We start from the raw sequence: 14,534 nt of genomic DNA on the forward strand, positions 1-14,534 counted from the left end.
CTGTGGGGTGTGTGATGCCCGTGGGGTGTGTGATGCCCGTGGGGTGCGTGATGCCCGTGGGGTGCGTGATGCCCATGGGGTGCGTGATGCCCGTGGGGTGCGTGCTGGCCGTGGGGTGCGTGGTGCCCGTGGGGTGCGTGGTGCCCGTGGGGTGCGTGGTGGCTGTGGGGTGCGTGGTGGCTGTGGGGTGCGTGCTGGCTGTGGGGTGCGTGCTGGCTGTGGGGTGCGTGGTGGCTGTGGGGTGCGTGGTGGCTGTGGGGTGTGTGCTGGCTGTGGGGTGTGTGCTGGCTGTGGGGTGTGTGCTGGCTGTGGGGTGTGTGGTGGTTGTGGGGTGCACGGTGCCCATGGGGTGTGTGCTGGCTGTGGGGTGTGTGGTGGCTGTGGGGTGTGTGGTGGCTGTGGGGTGTGTGGTGGCTGTGGGGTGTGTGCTGGCTGTGGGGTGTGTGCTGGCTGTGGGGTGTGTTCTGGCTGTGGGGTGTGTGCTGGCTGTGGGGTATGTGCTGGCTGTGGGGTGCACGGTGCCCATGGGGTGTGTGCTGGCTGTGGGGTGTGTGCTGGCTGTGGGGTGTGTGCTGGCTGTGGGGTGCACGGTGCCTGTGGGGTGTGTGGTGGCTGTGGGGTGTGTGGGGTGTGTGGTGGCTGTGGGGTGTGTGGTGGCTGTGGGGTGTGTGCTGGCTGTGGGGTGTGTGCTGGCTGTGGGGTGTGTGCTGACTGTGGGGTGTGTGGTGGCTGTGGGGTGTGTGGTGGCTGTGGGGTGTGTGCTGGCTGTGGGGTGTGTGCTGGCTGTGGGGTGCACGGTGCCCATGGGGTGTGTGCTGGCTGTGGGGTGTGTGCTGGCTGTGGGGTGCACGGTGCCTGTGGGGTGTGTGGTGGCTGTGGGGTGTGTGGGGTGTGTGCTGGCTGTGGGGTGTGTGCTGGCTGTGGGGTGTGTGCTGGCTGTGGGGTGCACAGTGTCTGTGGAGTGCATGGTGGCCAGTGGCCTTCCTTTGGGTGAGCCCCATCTGGGGTCTCTGTTTAGCTTGAGCCTTTATACCAACTTGAGATGCTTGAAAGATGCTGTGAATTGCAGCTTGTTTATCCTTCTGCCTACGGTTGTGGTATTTTTCACATTTAAACTGCAGCAAAGTTCTGGGGACAATGTGTGCAGAAGCCACAGCTCCTACCAAAGGTACAGTCAGGGTGCAACAGACGATGTGGGCGTTTCTGAGGAGTTTTTTGGCTGAAGCACGAACGTTCGTGCAATGGCGCTGAGACTAACCTCACGCTCTCCATGCAGGGACTTGACTTTCATAAGACAAGCTTGTCTCAGAGAGGCCAGTCCCCCTGCATCGTTTCTGCCATGATTCTGCTCTGTGAGCACAACTGCCGGAGTGCCCGTGAGAGGAGGAGGAGGGGAAGCGGCATCCTCGGCCGCCACAGTCGTAGCTGCAGGAGGGGTCCTTCGGCTTCCTCCCTTCAGCTTCCTCCCTGCCTCTCTACCATTTGGCAAACTCACCCGTTTGTGTCAGGCTGTTTTAAATTTATGGATTTCTTTTAAAACAAGATTGTATTTACTGTGGCCTTGTCGACTTTTGAGGCCTTTGGAGACCCAAAGAGGAGCAATTAAGGAAACCTGTGAACCTGGCCTCACCTTCCACCCACATGAGCTGCCAGCTAGTTCCCTGGTGGCTGAGCTCACAGGGGCTGCCCCAAGAGAGAGGCTCCTTTCCTGCCTGCAGAGGCCTGGCTTAAAAGGTGGCGGCCCTCATGGTCTTCCCTGCCCAGGAGAATGGGGTCCTTTAGCGAGAGGATGGGAGCTGGAGGGACGGCCAGCTTAGCCCCGACAGTGGCTCCCATCACCACAAGCCCTGTTGCTGCTGGGGAATGCCAGTGTCTCCACCTTCTGTGTTCAAGGGTGGAGAGACCCTCCAGCCAGGCGGGGCAGGTGGGGTGGTCGTCTCGCGCCGGGCCTCCCTGGTAGAGCCACTGCAAGGCTGTCCTGATGGCCAGATTCTCTGTGCCACCTGCTTTGTTCTCCTTTCATGCAAATATGACATTTGGTTCCAGCGCGTGTCCTCCCCAGCCCCCCCGTCACCCCGCCTTTCCCTCCGGCTGCCTGCGGCTCTGAAGCAGACCCTGTGACTTGGAGGTGCTTTGCAGGCACCCACTACCCTGCTGGGATGATCCTGGAGCCCGAGCCCGCACTGGCCTTTCAGTTGCCACCCTGTGAAGCTGCAGAACCACAGGAAAAGGAAATTGAGGAATTTTAAACCTGCTCTCCTGATTCGCTGGGTGAGGAATGTGGTGTGCACTCAGGTTACGGCCAGAGAGAAAGGCCCGGGGCCCACCTGACTCTGGGCCACCTGGGCCTCCTCAGGTCTTTGGCCAGCACTGTCCTGCCCACGGTAGTCAGGGTTCCAATGACTGCGGCTTCCTTCTCTCTGTGGCTTGGACACACCGTTGGCCATGTCTCCATTTCCTCATCTGCGACTGGGGTGACCATGGTTCTCAGTTCACCATGTTCGGTAGAGGGGACGTGGTAGAGGGGACGTGAAGTGCCTGGCACCCATGTGGGTTTCCCTGTGGGATTCTGACCCGCTTCGGAGGTGCCTCCTGCTCCTCATCCCACACCTCTCCGTGTTTCTCATCCTGGCGGCTGTGTCCTGTCTCCCCCTCTCACCTGCAACACGCTGGAGAGGTCGGGACCCTGTCCTGCTCATTATCTGTCTACTAAAGAACCTAGCAAAATGGAAAAACAAGAATATGTGCTGAATTAATTATTAGCTTAAAATTTAAAACTTAAATAGCATGATTTGAGTGCAGCCAGCAACACCTGCCGTGAGATCGGTGCTGTCTACAGGAGGATGGAGCTTTCGGTGAACTGCCGAGCTGGGAGTAGCCATGGGCTACTTTTACTCAGACCCAAAACGTGGAACCTTAGAGTTTAAAAAGCAGGAAACTCTACAGTTAAAAGCCAATATTAAGGTTAAGTCCATTAATCTAAATTAATCTGATTTTTTATTTCTTTAAATGAAAAAGTAATCCTATGCAATCAAAGGTAAAGTTTATATGTGGTTCCCTATGATTTACGACATTCCCTGAAGTGTCAAACAAAAAAAAATAAAAAAGAAAAGAAAACCAGCTTTGGTTTCTGATGGCGACGGCCTGCTGTTGGTAAGTATCTGTATGAGCATCTTATAACCATTTTTCAGCCCAGCTTTCTGGAATTAATGCTAATGAAAGCTGCCCCTGCCTTCGTCTTCTATATGAACACTGAAATTGCAGCTGCCTGCCAGCCTGCTGAGGGATGAGTGTAATAATTTTCAATTGGCCTCTCAGCCCAGAGGGAACGTGGCTAGCAGAAGATTGACAGATGTGGCATGGATTATCTTGTGCTCTGAACTCAGCCCAATTTGTGGTTTGTTGCAGGTGCTAAAGAGATTGATATCGCAGCAACCCTGGAGCACTTGAGGGACCAGAGACCCGGCATGGTCCAGACGAAGGTACTGTCAGTCTCTCCTCCAGGACATGGACCCATTAAAAGTGCCTCTCTGGGGCCGTGTTCCCGAGAGGAGCACAGGGAGGGCCTGGTTTACTGTGAGCCACAGGAGCACGGGGACGGCCTGGTTTACTGTGAGCCACAGGAGCACGGGGACGGCCTGGTTTACTGTGAGCCACAGGAGCACGGGGACGGCCTGGTTTACTGTGAGCCACAGGAGCACGGGGACGGCCTGGTTTACTGTGAGCCACAGGAGCACGGGGACGGCCTGGTTTACTGTGAGCCACAGGAGCACGGGGACGGCCTGGTTTACTGTGAGCCACAGGAGCACGGGGAGGGCCTGGTTTACTGTGAGCCACAGGAGCACGGGGACGGCCTGGTTTACTGTGAGCCACAGGAGCACGGGGACGGCCTGGTTTACTGTGAGCCACTGGAGCACGGGGACGGCCTGGTTTACTGTGAGCCACAGGAGCACGGGGACGGCCTGGTTTAATGTGAGCCACACACCCATTGCTCTGCTCTGGCCGGCCTCGTCCACACTGGTCCTGCATGGGTGGGGGCACATCTGGGCCCCCAGAGGTCCACTGACGATTCCTGCAACACCTCCAGATGCAGCCACATCTCAAGTCGTAGGAACTCGATTCACTGGCTCTTTCCATTCACTAGATTTAGGGGTGGGGGCAGAATGCTGTATTTTTGTAGACACAGGTTGACGATAAATCCCAGAGCCCTCCGGAGGATGTTCTGAGCTCGCTGAGTGCTGCCCGGCCTCTCTGGGGCCTGCACTTTGTGGAGGACCCAGGGCACAGCATCCTGGAGCACCCAGCATCGCTCACACTTGCTGAAGAGACCCAGTTTGCAGCAACAGGGGTCAACACAAAAAAATTCTGGTGAGCTTTGGCTCAACGAGAACTGGACGTGAGGTTGTTATGTGTCTGGCTTCTCGCCCTGAGGCTGGGCTTGGCGTGCCTTTGGCCTCTCTACTCCCCTGTTTCTTTTTGCCCTCTCTGTGCAACTGGTAGCACCATCACGTGATTTTGTGAAAGTTCTTTGTAAGTCTTGGGACGGTATATTTTCCTCGGTTTTGTTGTTGTTGTTGTTTTGGGTTTTTTTGTTTTATTTTTTGAGACGGAGTCTCGCTCTGTCACCCACGCTGGAGTACAGTGGTGAAATCTCAGCTCACTGTAACCTCCGCCTCCCAGGTTCAAGCGATTCTCCTGCCTCAGCCTCCAGAGGAAAAAAAAAAACTCAGAAATAATCCACCAACCCTCCACCTAGTGTCCCCAAATATGAACACCTCACGTAACCACAGTGCAGTGACCAAACCCAGGAAGTCAGCATCTAAACAAACCACTGACTGACCGATAGTCCCAGCCTGACGCCCTCCGTGCCCCACCAGGGAACTTCCCCTGGAGCAGGACATGCCCGGGGCGGCCATGCGAGGGGCTCATGGCTCCTCTGCTGTCCAGGACGCTTCACGGCCGTGAGGTCTTCTAGAGCGCCAGCAGCCTTGCTCTGTCTTTGTGGAACGTCTCTTGTCTAGGTGTATCCCACGTCCCCTGTGGTCCGGGCGGGGCGGGGGGGCAGGCATGTCCCTCACAGGGGAGCCTCACGTCCACACCCACTGAGGTGTGTGTCTGGAGGTTTCTGCCTGGCTGGGTGCTGATTTTTCCCTGTGTGGTTCCTCAGTGTCTCTCGGGGAGAAGCTGGGACTGTGCGCACGTCTGTCTTTCCTTCTGCTTGTTCACCACAGCACTCGGCACGTATTGTGAGGCTGTCAAGAGAGGAAGTGACACAGGGGACAGCTGCTGTTCCAGCAGCAACAGCGGTCAAAACAAAAAAGTTTGGGTGAGCTTTGTCTCAACAAGAACTGGACGTGAGGTTGATGTATGTCTGGCCTCTCTGTACCAAGGAGTTCCCAGGTTTCATGCCATGGAAGGGTCCATCCATGGAAGGGTCCATCTTGCCGCACTGACCATCCTCCTGGCCTGGCTGCCTAGCAGCAAAAGAGGTGGCCTTGTGAAGACAGGCACGTACTGCCTTCTGGCTGGCCCTGAGTCCCGGGAGCTTCAGGTGGCTCTGAACTGGACAGAGGAGGCCATGGAGGCTGGGAGAACAAGGCACACATAACCAGGAATGGACAGCGAGCGCCACCTCAGGCAGGTGTGATGGTGACTCCACACCGAGGCCCACTCTGGGATAAGTCCCAGGAAATCTAAATTCAAATTAGTTTCCTCCCCACGTGTCTGCCTGCCTCTCAGGCAGCCTCTTCCCCTCCGGACGGGTGAGTTTGCCCAGAACACACACTGGTTTTAGGATGGGCAAAATCATCTCAAGGGGATATCTTCTTGCCAAAAGTGAAAAACCATTGCAAAGAGCAAAGCCTCCAGGCCTCCGTTGTGTGTATCCTGTTTGCCAGAACGAGCCCTTCCTGGCACACTGATGACTGAGGCGTGCAAGGGTGGTCCCAAGACCCTTCGTGAAGTGAGGTGCTTCGGGACTCATCAGAGAAAGAGAAAGCCACAATCACAATTGTTACGTGCCAGGTATTCCATTCTACTCTATTTTTAAATGGTAAGATGACAGCAAAGACCTAGGACCAACCCAAATGCCCGTCAGTGATAGACTGGATAAAGAAAATGTGGTGCGAATACACTGTGGAATAATATGCAGCCATAAAAAGGAACGAGATCATGCCCTTTGCAAGGACATGGATGGGGCTGGAGGTCATTATCCTCAGCAAACTAATGCAGGAACAGAAAACCAAACACCGCCTGTTCTCACTTGTAAATGAGAGCTGACCAATGAGAACACATGGACACTGGGAAGGGAACAGCACACACTGGGGCCTGTCAGTGGGGAAGGGAGAGGGAGAGCATCAGGATCAATAGCTAATGCATGCGGAGCCTAATTCCTCAGTGATGGGTTGATGGGGGCGGCAAACCACCATGGCACATGCTTGCCTATGGAACAAACCTGCCCACCCTGCACGTGGATCCCAGAACTTCAATATAAAATACATAAATAAATGGCAAGATGATAACACGTACACACTCTTGCCCTGTTGCCCAGATCAGTTGGTGACCCAAAGCTCCGTTTTCTGCACTCCAGATTCAGAGTCAGCTTCCTAGCTGCTTCCTTCTTGGACTGGGCATCCCGAGGAGTTCCCCGTCTTCCTTAGGGTTTGTGTTCAGGAGCCGTCTTGGAGCATGCACATAAATTCAGCTCCTGGAACTTCAAGGCATAAGGAAATGGGAACCATGCGAAAGTCACTGTCAACCCATGACTGCGCTGCCCAACATTGCCCCGAGACTGAACTTCCCCTAGAAGTTCAAATTCACAAAGATAGAAAAATTATTTGGGCACAATGCTGTGGTCCAGTCTGAATGCTTTTCTTCCATGAAGCCAAGAGGAGGCGTCTGCAGCTCCTTTGAACGGAGGAAGTCACGTCGCCTTGTTTGGAACTGAAGACAAGGAAGGAACGAGCCGTAGATGTGAGCGCCCGGAGACCAGGATGACCACAGGCCCCGACAGCAAAACACCATCGCTACAGTAAAAAAGACCCTCGGGAGAGCCGTTTCCTCCCTGGAATTTGGGTCGAATAGAAAATATTTCACTCAGTCCCTGACCACAAACTCCGTCATCTTAGAAAAAAAGTCCAGGCGCCCAGAGGCTGAACCGCAGCTCAGGATTTGACACCACACGAGCTGCCAGAGGCGACACAGCCACACACACTGTGCACACGCACACACCTGCACACACCCATGCATACAACCACACACACCTACACACCCACACACTGCACACTCACCTGCACACACCCATGCATACAACCACACACCCACACACTGTGCACACACACACCACACACCCATGCATACAACCACACACACCCACACACAGTGCACACACACATCTGCACACACCCATGCATACAACCACACCCACACACTGTGCACACACACATCTGCACACACCCATGCATACAACCACACACACCTACACGCCCACACACACGGTGCACACACCTGCACACACCCATGCATACAACCACACACACCTACACACCCACACACGGTGCACACACCTGCACACACCCATGCATACAACCACACACACCCACACACAGTGCACACACACATCTGCACACGCCCATGCATACAACCACACACACCTACACACCCACACACACGGTGCACTCACCTGCACACACCCATGCATACAACCACACACACCTACACCCACGTACGTGGTGCACACCCACACAGCCACGCACACTGTGCACACCCACACATCTGCACAGAGTGCACACCTACACAGCCATGGACACTGCACACACCCACACATTGCACACACCCCCACACCCACAAACACCTACACATGCACACAGCCACACCCACTGCACACACCCAAACACCTGCACACACCCATGCATACACCCCACACACACACCTACACACCCACCCACGGGGTGCACACCCACACAGCCACGGACACTGTGCATACCCACACACCTCCACAGGTGTACACAGTGCACACCCCCACACACATCTACACACCCACACACCTGTACACACCCATGCACACCTGCACCACTGCACACACCCACACACACCTACGCACCCACACACACGGTGCACATCCATACACAGCTGCATGCACACACACACACCCACACACATCGCTGTGTACACACACCCTCAGCAGACATGCGGGATGGCAGACAAGGCTGAAATCACACCTCTCTCCCATCTGTGGTAGAGCGGTTCTTCCCTTCCTTCCCGCCATACGTCTCAAGAGTTTCCCATTTAACCAAGGACCTTAACACTTTCCTGCCCACAATGGTGTTTCTTTTTTTACATTTGTCAGTTCCAGAAGTAGAGCCAGTGATGAGTGTGTCCCACACCCAAGAAGCCCCACGCCCCCTCACTGGGCGGGAGACCCCCGTGCTTTTCTCACTGGACGGGAGACCCCGTGCATGTCCACGTGCTGCCCGTGCGTCGCTCTCCCCAACCTGTCGTCTCACATCTGCATTTTAGTTTCTTCCTTCCCCATTTTCTTCTGTGCCAGCCCCTTGTCCTAAAGCCTGACCTCAGCCTCCTCCTCAGATGTACCCAGTGTAGTCCTCGGTCCCAGAAGCAGGGCATGGCCCAGACATGCTCCTATCTTCCCAACCCAGCCCAGCACTGGAGTGACAGACACGGATTCCGTCATGCGTAGTGCAGTCCACACTCACCCGTCAGCCTCAGGCCCGCAGCCCACCTCTCCCAAGGCCTCCTGTGCCATTGGAACTGTTCATTTCTGTGGCTCTCCACCTCTTGCCATCTCTCTCCGTATCTCTCCACCTCTCTCCATCTCTCTCCACCTCTCTCCGTCTCTACCTCTCTCCGTCTCTCTCCACTTCTCTCTGTCTCTCTCCACCTCTCTCTGTCTCTCTCCATCTCTCTCCACCTCTCTCCGTCTCTACCTCTCTCTGTCTCTCTCCACCTCTCTCTGTCTCTCTCCACCTCTCTCCATCTCTCTCCATCTGTCTCCATCTCTCTCCATCTCTCCATCTCTGTCCTCTGCCCCGGTGCACACACAATGCCTAGTCCCTAGCTTGGGCAGGGCTCAGCTCTCTCAGTGTGGCTTGGAGCTGGTCTACTTTTGTGAAAAGAGAAGCTGGAGGTGACAGACACAGGAAGGTGTGTTGTCCTCACCCCCTTCTGAGAGGTGCTGGGGGAAGCCGCCCCACACGGGTGTGTGCAGCCTCCTGGAGGGCACAGGTGGCTCAGAGACACGTTCACTGAGGCCCCCTCTAAGGTTCCTATCTCCACCCAGGCCTTTGTTTACACCTGAAGAATTACAAATATAAACATAAGCACAAATAGAAATCCAAGCGGCCTCCGCAAAGCTCCACGGCTTCCACCCCCGGCCGACCCTGACTCCAGCAGCAGGTGTCTGAGAGCCACGGCGGCTCCTGCGGCCTCCATCCCTCCACCAGCTATGTGGGCACCCTGTGGTTGCCCCAGGACAGCCTGAGAAGGGGCGTTCCCACTCGCTGTCCGGTGTGGACACAGGGGTGGTGACCAGACAGCCTGACCTGGCCTGAGCCTGGCTGGGCCGTCCCGCCACAGCCACTTCTCCAAGGGGTGCAGTGTTCCACTGGAAGAAGCTGTGGGATCTTTCTCCAGCAGGCCTCAAATTTTATTTTAGTGTATGTTCAAAAATGCTTTCTTGCTTAGAATGCCCTGACTCGGCCTCTCAAATGTCCTGTCTTTGCAAACCCAGGAGGCTTTGCGCCCCTCCCGCTCAGACTGCTGGCACTGAGAGGCAGTTTAGGCTAAGACGGTCATCTGGTCATCCGTTGCTATTGTGTTTTACTCCTTTGAAATAAACTCCTATCATAGACGTTCTCCAAAGGCTGGGGTTTTCCCCGCCTACCCCGGATCTAGGGTGCGGGTCTAGGTGACACTTGCTCAGCAGATGCTGCTCAGAACATGGCCCCAGGCCTTCAAGGACCCACAGGGGATGGGCGCTGCATCCCGGCGCTGCACGCGGCTGACCCTTCACGATAAAGGACAAGATGATCCACAAGCCCCGTCCCCTCAAACGCCAGCTCTGAGGCTCACAGCACCCTCCGGGAAGCGCCCCCTCCTCCTGCCAACCAACGTCCACAGGGCCCAGCGGGCTCTGAGTAAGGTGCTCAGCACACACCAGCCCAGACGCCCGGCGGGGCTGCTTCTCCTTTGAGCCCAACAGTGCGGTAACAATTGTCAAACATGGCCAGTGAGTAGAGAGCGTGTCTCCGCCGCCCGGTTCCCTTCCTGCTGCTCTGTCCGGTGACTGTGCAGTCCTGGAAATAGTTACGATCCACACCTGGTGGGGTTCCCCCACCCGTCCCCTCCCCCGTAGCATGGATACTGGGCTTTCCTGTGGGACGCCGCACGTGGCTGTGTGAGAGGCCGGGCAGCTCTGCGGGATGGGCACCCGGCCCTGGGGGTGGAAGCGCTTTCCAGCCTCCACTGCACTGCGGGCGGCGGGCGGCGGGACGGCGGTGCTTCTCTATTCTTCCCTTTAAAGATCATTTCTCAGGCTAGATTTCCAGCGTGTCGGAAGATGTAAATAGACAGATGACACTTACATTTCGCTTCCCGAAAAGCCACGCTTAGTTTTCGGCATTTCCGAGCCCTCACAAAGCCTCAGGGCACTGGCAGCCCAGCACTGGGGAAGAAATGGCCTGGGTGGCTGTTGATGCGTATTTAGCCTGGATCCCCTAAACGGCACCTTCCTTGTGGGAGGGGCAGGAGTCAGCATTTAGACAGAACGTTTGGGGACCTTCCCGGCACAGCCCGACCTGAGCCCGTGCCCCCGCAGGGGCGGCTCCCACATGATTTTGAGGAGCAGAAAGGTGCTCTCTGGCACTGCGGAGGGGAGAGAGACAGGGCGCAGGCACACGCATCTCCCCGGCTCCCACCCTGACGTGGCCGCCACACTCAGTTGACTCCTTTAATAATAGATTCTAACACATCCCCTAAGAGGCCGCGTGGCCACACTGCCAAAGGTGGGTAGAGTCCCCAGCAGACCATTCCGTCGGCATCAGGGCAGAGGAATACAAAAGGAGAAACTGTCTTTTGTCTCAAAATGAGCATCCCATTATTTTGACTTTCTGATGTCTTGGTTCAAGCTATTTTCCATGTTTCTGTTATGCACTAAACATTCAAAAATGGAAATTATCGTTTTTGCTTCGGGGCTACCCTATTCCTTAATGACCAAGTACTGAAGCCGTCGACAGGGCTTTGCTTCCCAGAGTTGTTAGCTGGGTAACAGCCTGCATGTGGTTGCCGTCCACGCGTTCTTGGCTGTAGCTAGAGTGCTGCTTTCGGGTTTTCCATAGCAGTGTTTTGAGGTGGAAACTGAAGAGCAAGCGGAAAGGAGCATTCATCTACCTCACGTGCGGGAGAGGAGGCAGATACGCTCTCCGGCGCTAAGCCCTGGTCTTTGGAGGAGCGAATAGTCCTGGCATTGTGAACCCGTCCCTCACGCCCACTGGATGCTCTTGGCAGGCTGTCCGTGGAGGGAGGGGTGCCCCTCAGGTGTGCCTGCCCGAGCGGCTGTGGATGCCCGAGTGGCTGTGGACACACGTGTCCGAGTGTCTGTGCCTGCCCGAGTGTCTGTGGATGCCCGAGTGGCTGTGGACACACGTGCCCGAGCAGCTGTGGATGTGCACGTGCCCTGAGCCAGGAGGGGTGTGGACAAGGGGAGGTTTCTCAGCATGTGGAATGGAGTGGGTCTGGTCTGAGTAACAGGTGGATTTCGAAAGCGATGAAACACCACACTTCTGAGGACAGGAAACGCCCAAGCGTGGCCCTCATTGTGAGTTTTAATGGCCACATCTGTCTGGTGTCTGCACCTGCCCCTCACTCCGCCCACCAAGGCGGGCGACCGTGAGGAGGAATCGTGGAGTCGTAGTGTCAGAAGGACGGGGCAGGACGCAGGGAGCCGTTTCCTTCTCGCTGCTTCTGTGGGCAGCTTCTCCCCACAGGAGGAAAGATGAGGCTTTCTAGTGCGAGAGAAGTTCCAATGTGTGTCCATGGTTGGATACACCAAAAGGTACACTTTCCTTTCTAAGGAAATCTGAGCCTTTTGCCTTTTTTGCTAAACAATTTCTTTCTGCGAAACGGCCACGGAGCTGATGCTGCATTGGGAAAGGGGGGACACAGCTCTCATTTGCAGGGAGCTGACGCTGTGGCAGGAGTGGGGGGAGGACGCCATCTCATTGGCACTTCTCTCCTCTGTCGCCCTGCAGGAGCAGTTTGAGTTCGCGCTGACAGCCGTGGCTGAAGAGGTGAACGCCATCCTCAAGGCCCTTCCCCAGTGAGCGGCGGCCTCGGGGCCTCGGGGGAGCCCCCACCCCACGGATGTCGTCAGGAATCGTGATCTGACTTTAATTGTGTGTCTTCTATTATAACTGCATAGTAATAGGGCCCTTAGCTCTCCCGTAGTCAGCGCAGTTTAGCAGTTAAGCAGTTAAAATGTGTATTTTTGTTTAATCAAACAATAATAAAGAGAGATTTGTGGAAAAATCCAGTTATAGGTGGAGGAGAATCAGTTCATCGATTTTCACTTGCTTAAAAAAAATACTTTTTCTTAAAGCACCCATTCCCATTCTTAGCTGCAAGTAATGTTGCGTGAACAATGCGGTAGCCAGTACGTTCAAGGCAGTTTGCAGGAAGAGTGTGCTTGTCATCTGCCGCTTTTGGGAGGGTGGGTCTGCTGTGCAGGAGGGGCCGGGGAAGCCGGCAGCACTCAGTGAGGCCGCCCGGCGCACAAGACACATTTGGCATTTGTCTTTAAGACAATTTATCATTGGGAGAAGCCGCGGGGTCAGAACTGAACATCCTGCAGCTTCGGGGCAAGTGAGACAATCACAGCACCTCACTGCATCTCCATCAACACTGCCCTGGGCACCATGGACAGCCCCCATCAGCCACACCTGTCACCCCAAGCAGAAAGATTCAGGGGCTCCCCGGGGGCAGACACCTGTCCACCCCATGGGTAGTGCCCACTTGAGGCTGGCACTCCCCTGACCTCACCTTTGCAAAGTTACAGATGCCCCAACATTGAGATGTGTATTTAATGTTAAAATATTGATTTCTACATTATGAAAACAGACGCCCCCGTGAATGCTCACCTGTGAGATAACCAGAACCAGGAAGAGTCTGGGCATTGAGCAAGCTCTGAGGGTCCCCAAGAGCACATGAACCCTGCCAGGCCCCTGCTGGTTCCTCCAGGCACATCCCGGACCTGTGGGGCCCCAGAGAGGGCCCTGAACATTTCCCTCCCGGGAGAGGAGGAGGTCAGGGCGGCCCAGAGAGGGCTGCGAGGATTTCCCTCCCAGGAGAGGAGATCAGGGCCACCTGCACACACTGCTTAGAGCCTGGAAGGGAACCACGTGTTCTGACATCATGTAAACCTAAGCACACAGAGATACTCGGATTTGACAAAATAACATTTGAGTATCAGATTCGCCCTCACCCCCTACCCTAGAAATAGGACAATTCACTTCATTAAACCCAGGACAATCACATGGAAGGCGGTGCAGAGGCAGCTGTGTGGGCTGCAGATTTCCTGTGTGGGGTTAAGGATAGAAAACGCATTTCCCTCCGGCCCTTCCCGCAGCTTTTCCTCCATCTTAGATAGATTGTACTCTCCAAAGGCCGCACCAGAGGGAACGCGGCCTACTGAGCGGACAGAATGATGCCGAAATATTGCTTATGTCTCTACGTGGTATTGTAATGAATATCTGCTTTAATGTAGCTATCATTTCTTTTCCAAAATTACTTCTCTTTATCTGGAATTTAATTAATAGAAATGAATTTATCTGAATATAGGAAGCATATACCTACTTGTAATTTCTAACTCCTTATGTTTGAAGAGAAACCTCCGGTGTGAGATATATAAATATATTTAATTGTGTCATATTAAACTTCTGATTTCACATCCCGGTGGTCTTTATTTGGGGAGGAGAAACAATTGTCTCCATCCGTCTTTTTGTTTCCTAAGCCACTGGACAGGTACTTAGATGCTGAAACAAAGCGTGGGCATTTCCTAGAACTCCAGGTCATGTTGCCACTTTATCTGCAGCATTAGATGTGTACAAAGGGCCAGGCTGTCACTGAGGTTTCATCTTTAAAACAGGATTAAACAGTCTCAGTAAGGAGCCTCAGGTCACATCCATGCCACACACGCCCTCAGTGCCCCTCCGTGCACTGGCACCACCAGGAGGGGGCACCCTGGGGTGGGAGATGCCCCCTTCCTCCCCATTCTCAGTCCTGGAAGCTAACAACGGGCGCTGACCCAGTGAGGCTCACAATGTTTCTCATCTAGGGCTCCGATTCCGTCTAAGGACTGCCCTTCGGTCCTTGGTAGGAAGGGAGACCTCGCCCCCACCAGCCACGCAGTCACACCCTCCACCTGGCAGGAAAATGCAGCGGGAATATTCAAACTGTGACCAGAGAGGCAGGCACCCCGGGGCGTGGTGCAGCGGCCAACCGTCCATCCTGCCCTCGGCTGT

The 14,534-nt window shown here is 55.1% G+C and overlaps 2 protein-coding genes across 2 annotated transcripts in view; one reads left to right on the top strand and one right to left on the bottom strand.

Annotated features, from left to right (window-relative positions):
- Positions 1-12,547, top strand: part of PTPRN2 (protein tyrosine phosphatase receptor type N2) — a 1,007,974-nt gene extending 995,427 nt beyond the window's left edge. The window contains exons 22-23 of the mRNA XM_050785710.1: positions 3,409-3,482; positions 12,267-12,547. Coding sequence (XP_050641667.1) covers positions 3,409-3,482; positions 12,267-12,338 — 146 coding nt within the window. The 3' untranslated portion in view covers positions 12,339-12,547. The remainder of the gene's footprint in view (positions 1-3,408; positions 3,483-12,266) is intronic.
- UBE3C (ubiquitin protein ligase E3C) overlaps positions 1-14,534 on the bottom strand; it is a 542,607-nt gene that overhangs the window by 113,818 nt on the left and 414,255 nt on the right. The window lies entirely within an intron of this gene.

The sequence above is a fragment of the Macaca thibetana genome, chromosome 3 (assembly GCF_024542745.1).
Source record: "Macaca thibetana thibetana isolate TM-01 chromosome 3, ASM2454274v1, whole genome shotgun sequence".
NCBI lineage: Eukaryota > Metazoa > Chordata > Mammalia > Primates > Cercopithecidae > Macaca > Macaca thibetana.